At 46.5% G+C, this 12,225-nt stretch overlaps 1 protein-coding gene across 6 annotated transcripts in view; it reads right to left on the reverse strand.

Moving 5' to 3' along the window:
• PAX5 (paired box 5) overlaps positions 1-12,225 on the reverse strand; it is a 195,644-nt gene that overhangs the window by 81,965 nt on the left and 101,454 nt on the right. For 4 of the 6 annotated variants that reach the window (XM_072841961.1, XM_072841963.1, XM_072841967.1 and 1 more), the window contains exons 7-8: positions 11,200-11,256; positions 4,941-5,070 (exon numbers count right to left, since the gene is read on the reverse strand). In XM_072841961.1, coding sequence (XP_072698062.1) covers positions 4,941-5,070; positions 11,200-11,256 — 187 coding nt within the window. The remainder of the gene's footprint in view (positions 1-4,940; positions 5,071-11,199; positions 11,257-12,225) is intronic. The other 2 variants (XM_072841964.1, XM_072841965.1) reach the window with 1 other exon arrangement.

Genomic DNA, 12,225 nt, shown 5'->3' on the forward strand with positions numbered 1-12,225 from the left:
TAAGGCAGGGGAAGGACTGGGGAATCTTCTACTGAATCTTCATGATACAAGCCTCCGACCTGCCTGTGTGCATCCGTGCCTCTGTGTGTATGCCCTTTATATTTTTTCACACCAATGGGATCATACTTCATGTAGTATTTTACAAATTGTTTATTTACTTAAAATATATATTTATTCATTTCGGCACAGAAGGTTCTACTTAATTCTTTTTAATTGGTATAATTGGTTGTATGGTTTTTTGTGCTATAAAGGAGCCATAATTTAGCCAGCTCCTATTGATGGAAACTGAATTATTTCCATTTGTTTGCCATTATAAATAATTCTGTAATTATTATACAGATAGAGATATCACTGTGTATCTATGTGAATATGTGACCTTCATATAAAAGTTCTGGGATAAAATAATAAAATAAAAGTTCTGGGTTAAAAGGTAGGTGTGTGCATTTAAATTTTTGATAGATATTGCTAAATTTCCCTCCAAAATAGATTACACTGATTTGTAACAGTGCATGAAAATAATTTGCTTCTCATATCTTCTCCAACACTGGCCCTCAAGAAACATTTCAATCTTTGATAAGCTAATGGGTTTTTTAAAGTGTCTCATGATTATTTTAATTTGCAGTTTTAGAATCATGAGTCAGGTGTGTATCTTTCATGTGCTGTTGGACATCTGCATTTTTTTCCAATGAATCACCTATCCATATTCTTGACCTGTTTTTTTCTACTGATCTTTTCCTTATTCATTTCTAGAAGCTCTTTATATATTAAGGAAATTAGCTTTTTGTCATCTGTGTTCTCTATTTTTCCCCAACTTTATTCTTTGTCTTTTGGATGTTTTTACATACAGACAAAAGACTTACATTTTTAACTGCCATTTATTTTATTTTTTGTCTTTTATATTTGGAACAGATTTTAAAAGGACTTCACCACTCTAAGATTTAAAAGGTATCCCTCATTTTTTTCCAGTTTATTGTTTTTTTTTTTTTACATTGAAAGTTTAAATCAACTTGGAATTTATTTTGATATACAAAGTGAGGTATGTCTCCAACAAGCCCAGCTGTCCCAACACCATTAACTGAATGATTTATCTTTACTGATTTGAAATACTACATTTATAAACATCACATATATTTGGGTCTATTTAAGGACTCCCTATGCTGTTATATTTGTTTGTTTACTTTGGTTTCAGTTACAAATAGTTTTACGGGCACCTGGTTGGCTCAGTCAGGAGAGTAAATGACTCTTGATCTCTGGAGTGTGAGTTTGAGATCCACATTGGGTATAGAGTTGAAAGAAAGAAAGAAGAAAGAAAGAAAGAAAGAAAGAAAGAAAGAAAGAAAGAAAGGGAAAGAAAGATAGGTTAAAAAAAAAACCTCAAAGTAATTTTAATTGCTGCTTTATCATAATGTCTTTAAATAGGCTACAACTTCTGTTCATATCTTTATTTCAGAATTTTTACCTATCCTCTAGTGCTTATTTTTCCAGTATTTAGTATCATCTTGACATGTTCCAAAAAAAAAAAAAAAATTCTGCTGCTAGTTTCATTGGGATCGCTTTGAATGAGTAGATTACTTAGGGGAAACTGACATCTTTATGATACTGAGTTTTCCTGCCAAAGAACAAGTTATATCTCTCCATTTATTCTTTTATGTCCTTAGTGGAGTTTAAAGTGAGGTTTATTCCTCAACATTTGTTTTTTTTGGTGCTATTGTTAAAGGACTCTTCTATTATTTTTCTAGCTAGCTATTGTTTGTTTACTCGCAAGAAAGCTAATGGTTGTATTTATAATTAGAATACTTCTAATATTTCAAAATCAAGCATATGGTTATGCAAAATCAAGACATAAGGTGAACTTTTAAAGAATAGATCGAATTTTAAAAATTTTAAACAAGATTTATTTATTTATTTATTTTTAGAGAGAGCAAGAGCATAAGAGCAGTGGGGAGGGGGTGCAGGGGTGCAGTGCAAGGAGGGGCAGAGGGAGAGGGAAAATCTCCAGCAGCTCTCTGCTAGGCATGGGCATGGAGCCTGACATGGGGCTAGATTTCACCACCCTGAGATCATGACCTGAGCTGAAACCAAGAGTCAGATGTTGCACTGATTGAGCCAACCAGGTGCCCCTGAATTTAAAAATGTTTTAATAAAATAAAATAGCTCAGAATTGCACATGATCATGAGTGGTCCTAGATATGGTAAGAGCTTTTTATGTAATATAATACTGATTTTTCCCAACAGCTTTTATCTGCCACCTCATATCTTGCTCTCACAGCCCGAGGCGGTCCTCCACAAAAATACTCCTTCAGCAATGAACACCCGGAAAACACACCTGTGTGGAAGGGCATGTGAAAGAGCCTTTTTTCTCTATTTTTCCCAGAACAAGGCAGAAAATCTTTCTTCTACTACCTGAGTGCTTTTAATATCCTACAGCAGATAATTTAATGTGTTTTTAGGAAAGATGAAAGTTAAAAGCAACACAAAGAGTAATAATGGGTCAGAGGCTAGAATTATATCTAAAAAACTTTTTTTTTTTTTAAAGATCAAGCATAAGTCTGACTTCACTCTGAAATACAAACAAGTGTTTGGTCAAAGGTTTACTGAAAACCCAATCCATGCCCAGACGTGTTGCCTGGGCCAACTGCAGCCTTCTGAGGGAGAGGACCTCATGGGATATCTGTGCCTCACTCTAACTGAGGCTCCTCACTCTCTATCCCTTCCCAGTGCTGACACCTTCCCCCTGCACAGGCTCAGCTGCCTTCAGGCTCTTGGCACGATCTGCAAACAGGGCCTTCACTGCTTCTGTCTGAGCCCATGAGGCCCAATGCCAAACCATAAGCACAGGTCTTAGAGCTGGGTTCTCGTCGTCCTGGTGCCTGTGTGACACCCAGCCCCCTCCCCCAAGGTTCTAACCCAAGCCCAGTCCCCAGCCTCCCTGACACAACCCATAGCCCTCCTGTACTTCCAAAGACCCTTGTCTCTGTAACTTCCTACCATGTCCTGCCTAGCAGCCTACAGGGACATTTTGCTACCATCCCCCACTGAACCCCTGGACTCTGGCCCAAGCACCACCCCCAAGCCTCTCCTCATCTGTCTCTACAGTACTTGAGACTGCTCCCTGTCTGCCAGCTTGGACAAACTTCCAGAATCTGTCCCCCCATCCTATCCCACTGCTCTTGGAGCAGGAGGAGGTATCTGCCTAACCCGGCCCTTCTAGTCCAGCTCTCTCGGCAGCACCAAGCCCAACAATGGTGGCCGGCCACCATGAGAAGGCTCTGAGAGGAATAAGAGCAGCAACTTATATTGGGTGCTTGCTATAAACGAGAGTCTAAGGACCTCACCTGTATGAGCAAATTAATCCTCACAACAACACTCTGGGTCAGGTGCTATTATCATTCTCATTTTAGGGATCTTTTTGAAAAACACAGCCCAAGGATGCCTGGGTGACTCAGCAGTTGAGCATCTGCCTTCAGCTCAGGGCATGGTCCTGGGGTCCTGGGATCAAGTCCCACATCAGGCTCCCTGCATGGAGCCTGCTTCTCCCTCTGCCTATGTCTCTGCCTCTCTGTGTGTCAAATAAATAAATGAATAAATAAATAAATAAATAAATAAATAAATAAATAAATAAATAAATAAATAAAATCTATAAAAATAATAAATAATAATAATTAAAAAAACCCAGCCCAGAATTCTTATATAATTTACCCAAGATTACAGACCTAGTCAAGGGCAAGTTCAAATCCAGCAGCGTGTCTCCAGGGCCCAAACTATTTATTTATTTATTTATTTATTTATTTATTTATTCATTCATTCATTCATTCATTCATTCATTTTTTATTTTGAGGAAGTTTATTGTTACATTTTGCAATAATAGATGAGGCACGACTAGCTCCTGCTTCTCCAACAACTCAATAAAAAAGACAATTAATCAAGGATAACAGTGAAATTAAAATTAAAAAATACAAAAGCCGAAAGCTTTGGAGACAAAAACAACTACAGTCTATGTGTGGGAAAGCTGTGAATGGTTTTAGTTGAGCCTAGCAAATAGTTTTCTTTCCCCATCCCAAAGAAGCCCAGGGCTCTGAGCTGGGGCCTTTACAGACCTTCCCCTCTGCCCGGTCCGGGAAGCCGGTTGTGGACCCAGGTGGTGCCTGCCACGCTCTCCGGGCAGCTCAGTGTGCAGCCCCAGCCCTTCCCCTCGCGTGCTCCCACTCCGTGGGTTAGAGAGGCTGGAGCAGTGTGGACGCAGCCAGCTGACCAGCCAGCTAAGCCTGGCCCAAGATGCCCCGAGCAGCATGACCAGCGGCCTGGGCCTGGGTGGTAGCGCCCTCGCTGGCAAGCAGCAGCTTGAGGCCCCGGCCATGACTCGCAAGAAGGGCCACCACCCCATGCAGCAGGCTGTGGGCAGGGCCCAAACTCTTAATCTTTCTGCTGATAGCTAAAGAGGCTGGCCCTGGGCCTTCCAGAAAGACAGCTACTTTGCATACACCAGGCACCTTCCAGCCTAAACCTCTTGCCCTTCTTGACTCAGCCTCTGCCTGGAAATCTGAAATGCCAGAGACAGTCTGCCAGAAATCTGCTCTTTCTCAAGTCTCGCCAGCCAGGGCTGCTCTTCCCATGAGAGGAACTGAACACCGGGGCCCTAGCCCACAGGAGATCCCGAAGTCACCGAGGCCCCTCTGTCCTGGGCCTCCCCTGCCATCTGTCCCAGCCCATAGTCCGTGGGGCATTTGCTCTCCTCTGGCTTTCTCAGAGCAAGCCATGTCTCATCAGAGCCACAACTCCCAGCCTGACCAATTCCAGGACCTCATAACCTTATTAAAACAAAAAAATGGCCAGTTAAGTCCAAAAGCACCAAGCCACTCTTCCCACCATGCAGGCAATCTCAGTCTCTCTCCATCAATCTCTCTCTCTCTCTCTCTGTCCTCCACCCTAGGTGCCCTCACCTGTCACAATGGGATAGGACTGCGGCCCAGGCACGCTGCTCCCAATGTCGGCGGGGGTGGGACTGGTCAGGTTGGCCTTCATGTCATCCAGCCCTCCAGCCAGCGAAGCCATCGCTGAATACTCGGTGGTCTGAAAGAGGAAACAAAACAGAAACATCTCAGTATCAAGGCTCCAAAGCACCTCAGCCAAATGCCACCACCACATTCTGGGGTTCAGCCACTGAGCGGGGCTAGCCCCTGCCTGTGCTGAGGCCCACAGGGGCTCACAAGCCCCCCGGTGTTGGGAAGGCAGATTCAGTTCAGTGGAACAGGACAGGAATCCAAGCTCGACAGTTCTCCCCAGGTGAGGAGGTGGGCAGGGTTCAGCGCAGCTTCACAAGGATTCCACCCTAGCTTCTCGTGGCCTGTGGGCTCCACGTGCCCAGCCCCAGCGGCCACCGACAGCCTCTTCCATCTCCCTAGATATCAGTAACCAAAACCAGAATGGAAATAAGAGTCTCGTTGCCAAGAGGAGAGAGAGAGAAGTTTCTGATTTCCAAGCTCTGAAACCACAGATGCAGAATAACAGACACCACCAGGTCAAGAGGAATGTCAGACATCGTCATGCCAAACCCTCAAATCACAGATGAGTAAACTGAGGCCCAAGGCGAAGAGGGCTTTGTCACGGCCACCAGGGTAGAGTCCCAGTCCAGGGAGTCTCACTCCAACCTCCAACACATGAGACCAAATGAACCACAGTTTGGCAAGTGTTTCTGAGTTCTGGCAGCGTACAAACAACTACATGCTGACGGGATGCACGTATCTGACTGAGCAAGTCCACATCGACGTGTGTGCGTGGCCCAGAGTCATGCTCCTTTCCTTAAGCCATCTCATGAAATTAAAGCTTGTGATGAGTCATGTCCTTGGCATCCAAGCCACCATCAGCAGGGTCTCCAGACCCTGGGTCTTCACGCTCAGGGACAGATGAAATTAGAAGCATGAGTGCCAGGTCTCTTTCTTCCACCCAACCCCTGGGCCTATTTTCCAGTAAAGAAAGTATTTGCAAAAAAAACAAGAAAGTATTTGCAAACACCTAAGCCAAAGAATTTGGTTGTGCGGGCCAAATTCTGGCGTGAGCAGTTCCCTCCAGGACGCTGGCATAGCCAGCATTGCCACATGTCTGTCTGTCCAGGGCTATGTCCTCAGTAGATAGGGACAAGGAAGCAAGCAGTCTCCTGAAAGAAGATGCAGGTGACCTGGGGAGGATGCTGAGGACTGAGCCACAGGGAAGGCAAGCAGGGGAGCCACCCGGCAAGCCGCAGGCAGAGGGGACTCAGACCCAGGCATTTTCCTCGTGATTCTCTCTGCATATGAATTAGGAAGTACTTCTCAGGCAGCTCAAACTGGGGTGGTTGGCAGCAGTGAGTCCGTGAGGTACTGCAGGCCCAGGCACCCTGCCATGAGCCTCACGGAGGACAGCTTTGTCCAGAGCTCCTGGGGCTCTCAATCACCTCCAGCAGAGGCTGATTCTGAAACACGCGGAGAAGAGTACAGGCTTCTAAGGGAGAAGGACGAGAGGGACACGCCTCCTCAACATCCGGAACCACTGTAAAGCTGTAGTAATTAAGACAGTGTGGGATTGGCACAGGGACAGATAAATAGATCAATGAAACAGAAGCGAGTCCAGAAACAGATCTGTGCATATATGGAAACTTGATATACGAGAGAGGTGATGTACAAATCAGCAGGGAAGGATGGACTCTAATAAACAGTACGGGGGTAACGAGTTATCCATTCAGAAACAAGAAGGAAAAAAGAAATTGGATCTTTACTTTACACCAGACACAAAAATCAATTCCAGGTGGATTGGAGACCTAAATGGGAAAGGCAAAGGCATCTAATGTGGTTGGCTCTAGGTCCAGCCAAAAATCCTTGGGGACAAGCCTGCCCTTCAAAAGGAAACAAGTGGTCCTGGGATGCTCATGCAGGGTTCTTGGTCACTGTGAAGACGAGAGTGGGTTCCAGTCATCGGGCTGCCCTCATCCAATGCCTCCTCCTCCAGGAAGTCCTTCCTGACTACCATTCTTTAGGAAGCAAGAGTCCTGCCTTTGCTCTGCTGGCCCCACCAAGTGGTCATGCCAGAGCAAGAAGAACCATAATCTTCACAACCATCTCAAAAGCTCATATTTATTGATCCCTTGCTCTGTGTCAGGAGCTTTACCTGAATCTCCCATTTAATCCTCACAGCAACTCCATGAAATACGTTCTACGTTGTCCTCACTTTACAGATGATGAAACTGAGATCTATTACAGAAGGGAAGTAGCTTGCCTAAAGTCACACACCTTCTAGGTGCCACAGCCAGGGTTCCAATCTGGATCCACCTGACTCCAAAGTCTTGACAATTACTCTAATGAGTTTCATACTGTGAGTCCTGACCTGAAAATAGATGTGAAATCAATTTGCTAGTGCCAATATTTTAAACAACGAAATCAGAATGAACTAGAACAGAAAATATCCAAGGTTCTCATGCACAGAAAGAGCCAAGACCTGTTTTATAAATCTTTGTTTCACATATAAGCGAATATATGCATCCTAGGTGGAGATGAGAATATCTTTCTTGCTTCAGGTCCAGACCAGCAAAGTCTGCATTCCACACAGCAAGGAGCTGTTGGGAAAAGGTCACCATCTAGATTTCATCCTCCATAGAATGGGACCTGGTCATGGCATTAGCCTCCTAATTTGCTAAAGAAGGAACTCGCTGGAACAGCTCCTTCAGTGCATTGCCGTGAGCAAGGACAGGAGGTCAAAACAATTCTGTAAGGATCTCTTCCAAGATGGTGTCTCCTGGAGGTCCCAGGACTCTAGGGTAGGGGACAGGGCTCCCTCCTCTCCATGCTACTGGGTACCCTTGTGGAGGCCTGAGCATAACGAATGTTCAGTGTTTATTGAGCCTTTCTTTTGCAGACCAGACATGCTCTCTGACCTTCATCCACAAACCCCTGAGGGAAAAGACACAAGGCCCTGGAAGCTTTAACCAAGAGGAGCAGGAGTGCAGAACCGTTGATTGACCCTGGAGTGGGAAGTGGTCAGGACAGGGTTCTTGGGCAGGTGGTATTTAACCTGGGTCTGAGGAATCCGCGGCCCCCAAGGCTGATAAGTGCTGGAGGAAAGCTCAAAGGTAAGAGGACAGGAGGCGTCTAGAAACAGAGCACATGCCAATAGTTGGGGGAAGTGAAAGTAGACGAAGCGAAGACAGAAAGGCAGTAGAGCTGGGATTCACCTGTGAAGAGTTGCACAGTGAACACACAGATGAACAAATGAATGAGTGGCCCTTAGGCGGGCCAGGCAGCAATCTCAACCTAGGGTCAGCATCCCTGCGCCCCTCCCTACCCACTGCCAGACCTACCCCCTTCCTAGGCTCTAGGCTGGGCAGCTGGGTCTGCAAGGGAAAGCCTTTATGTCCCCCACCAAGAAAGCAGAGCCAACCTGGATTTAAGAAAATTGCAAGATGGTAGCCAATGGGGTTACTCTGCCTCTTAATTTCCTCGATGTCCTGTTGGAAAGGTCTTTTTGGTATTTGATTTTGGTTTAGTCAATAAATTCATTGTCAAAGTTTGTCTAGTCACTTTGACAGTCGGGTATGGATCACCTTTCCAAGAAAAAAATCTTTAACTTGTGCTACACATGTGGTAGGAGGTCCAAGAATCCAGTCTCCCAACCACCCCTGGCTGCCAGAAGGTAGAGTGAACTTCCCTCAAGAGCAGGGGCTCTGAGGACAGGGGACTTGGAAACCAGCCCTCAGCTCCCCTTGGCTATCCGTACCTCCTACACCACCACCTTGCAGGGCTTGCCCCAAGCCTAGACTCTCTCCTTTGGTAGGATTCCACAGCTCTTACTCTGCTCCTGCGTAAGCCAGGGGATGCTGTCATTTAGTTTTGGGGTGTAATTATCCCCTGAGTCCTCATCACTGACTGTCCCTTTGAGCTGCTATTGATCCTCTCCAATCTTCTGGGCTCCCTTGCTATAGCAGCTGCTCCTCAGCCACTCCAGCCAGTTCCACCTCTGCCTGGAGGACTCATCTCACTCAGAGGACTCCTGCACTGTCCACAAGACCCAGCTCCAATGTCACCTCCCTGGGGAAGCCATTCCTGGGCCCCCCATTTCTACAAAGAAATCATGACTCTTTGTCTCTGCTTCCATACTTCCACAGACCTCCATTACCATACTTTCATCATGTTTAATGGCTATTTGTCTATTTCCCTTGAGGATGTCTTGAGAGCATGGAACATGGAACATCCCTAGAGCCCCCCTAAGTGTTTGTTGAATAAATGAATACATGGTCCAATAGCATGACATTAGCCACAACACTCAAAAATTAACTAAGAAGTGTTTGAACAAGAACCCCAAGTGATATCCTAACCTTCCCCCACCCCACCCCCATCACTCCCCTCATCAAGTTAGGTGACCAGGAAATAACACCCTTGGCCATCATTAGGTAAAGCCTCTGGGGAAGCACTTTCACTCATATGTGATAAAATATCAGGCATTCGGGGCACCTGGGTGGCTCAGTGGTTGAGTGTCTTGGCTCAAGGTGTGATCCCAGGGTCTTGGGATGGAGTCCCGTGTCAGGCTCAGGGAACCTGCTTCTCCCTCTGCCTATGTCTCTGCCTTTCTCTTTGTATCTCTCATGAATAAAAAAAATAAAATCTTTTAAAAATATATCAGGCATTCAACATTTGTTAGAGGAAATAAAAGGGCCACCCTAAGAATTTTTTTTAAACATTTTATTTATTCATGAGAGACAGAGAGAGAGAGGTAGAAACACAGGCAGAGGGATAAGCAGGCTCCACGTGGGGAGCCTGACCTGGGTCTCGATCCCGGGTCCCTATGATCACACCCTGGGCCGAAGGCAGCGCTAAACCGCTGAGCCACCCAGGCTGCCCAGAAATTCTTTTTTTTTAACCTCTGAAGACACTGCCCATTAGGATGGCCAAAGTCTTTGTCAATCCCTCCTACAGTTCAGCACCCCTGAAATTTTTTCTCCTGATGAGCAGTTAACCCACCTGTGGTTGAACAACAGGAACTCTGGAAACCACGGTATGTCCCTTTTTGCTTTGGCTGCCAAGAAGCTCAGTCAAATTCAGTGTTCAACCACCACAACCACAGCATTGCTGGCACCTGGTGTCAGGACCTTCCCTCTCTCGCTACATAATTTCTGAACTTTTTTTTAGCTCTAACTTACTAACTTAGATACACGTAATTGTTTGTTTTGCAGGGCATCTCAAGTCCTTTGTGAAAGTGGAGACGGGACGAGGTAGAAAGGATGACAGGATAAGAAAGATGGTAAAGAAGGTCACGAGAGAGAAAGAAGAGAGAAGGCATAATCGGTGCCTCTGGTAACAGCGACAACGTCCTCCCATTTCTCATAGTTATTTGGGAGGCTAGGGGCTGAACTTGACGCAACAAAGGCAGTCACGCGTGCATAGGCGTGTCAGCAGGCCTACACACTCGGGAACGTGGCTCCCCTCTCCTCCCACCATTGCCAGGCACAGGCAATAGCTTTGTTCCACATTTCTGACTTCTCTGAGCTCTTGGGGTTCTTTCTTAGGATGTTATTTTGGGCTTCTGCTCCTTTCCCATCAGGGCCCCGGGGTGCTGTCCTTGACCACGACCCAGAAAGAAAAATGAACAGCAAGTCACAGACTGTTCACTCCAGGGCAACCAATGGGAATACAACCCTCTGCCTCCTGCCATAGATTCTTGTGAGGTCTCAGGGTCCAGACCAGCAGGTACGCACACCCTCCTCAGATACTATGCTCCAGATGATGGAAAGTCTCACGCTCTCCAATGTCTGAGCTAGACAGATACTCCGAGTCATCTACCCCAACCTGGAAAAACTAAGGTATGGGGCAGGGAATGGACTTCCTCGGCTACTTTGTATCTGTATCATTTGTAGCCTTTAACCCCGTGGTGGAAAGAGCAGCGAACCAGGAGCAGCAACACCAGGTTCTCATCCCAGCTCTGCCTCTTCCTCTCCTGTGTGACCTCAGGCAAGCCAGGCCAGCTCTTGGTACCTCGTTTGCCTCATTAATAACATGAGATTTAAGTCAAAACCCTTGCTGCCTGTCTGCCAGGGCCAGTGTGAGGATCTGAAGCATAAGGACAGGCACTTCTGACCCTAAGCAACACAAGGGACAGGGCATCCTAAAAGGGACTCCAGGAGGCACATGCCCTGGGAAAAGTGTGTGCTGGGTGTCATTTGGGTCCCTAGGAAATTACCTGGAAAAGGACTGCCTGGGGCTGCACCAAGTATTGTCTCATCAGCACGGGGCACCACTGCCATAGCATGGAGGAGAAAAGAAACACAGACACGTGAGAAGGAGGGCAGCATGAAGGAGGGCAGGGCATGGGGACGAAGGCTGCAGAGCTGGCTACCTCAGATGGCTACCTCGGCCCAAGAGGCTTCCCCATCACCTGCAAAGCTCCTCCAGGCTTGCTGCTGAGCCTCAGGTGGTCCCTGGGTTCTGGGCCAGCACCAGGCCAACCACTCCCATCCTGAGGGACGAGAGGCCTGCCCACCTATACACCTACCCCAATGAGGACACGAACTGGAGGAGGTGTGTCCCTAGGGCCTGGCCTGGTGACCTGAGACTGAGGAGGCAGAGGGGTCTGGATGCCTCGGCAGCTAGGGTGGAGCTGGGACCTGGGGGCTGGTGTCTTCCTTCCCTGGCCTCTGCTTCCCCAGCTATCTGAAGACTTGCATGTGATCTCCAAGCCTCCTGCCACTTCGGATGCTCTTTGCCTCCCTAACTGGCCACATGACCAAGCGTGGATTCCCTGTTCAACAGATGAGCTCCAAGGCAAGAAACGAAAGACAGAGGGGATGCTATAGGTTAGAGGAGACTTGAGACATATCGATCGGTTGCAATGTGGACCCTGACTCTGACAAACAGACTGTAAAAATAAACAACTGTAAAAAGAAATACTATGACATATTACGAACCTATTATAAATACAAATACAGACGGTTTATTTGAGGACATTACAGATTCACTAACTTTTTAGGCGTGATAATGGTATCATGGCTATGCCAGTGAAGGTCTCATCTTTTAAAGAGTCATTCTAACACACTTACAGATAAAGTGATACGATGTCTGGAGTCTGCTTCAAAATAAAGTTAAGGAAATTGGCTACAGTGAACAAATTGTGGTCTAACGGGATACTATTCAAAAATAAAAAGGAACAAGGCACCAAGGCATGCTGCAGTACAGGTGAGCCTCAAGAGCACGCTAAGTGAAAGATGCC

This window comes from Canis lupus, chromosome 10 (assembly GCF_048164855.1).
Source record: "Canis lupus baileyi chromosome 10, mCanLup2.hap1, whole genome shotgun sequence".
Lineage (NCBI taxonomy): Eukaryota > Metazoa > Chordata > Mammalia > Carnivora > Canidae > Canis > Canis lupus.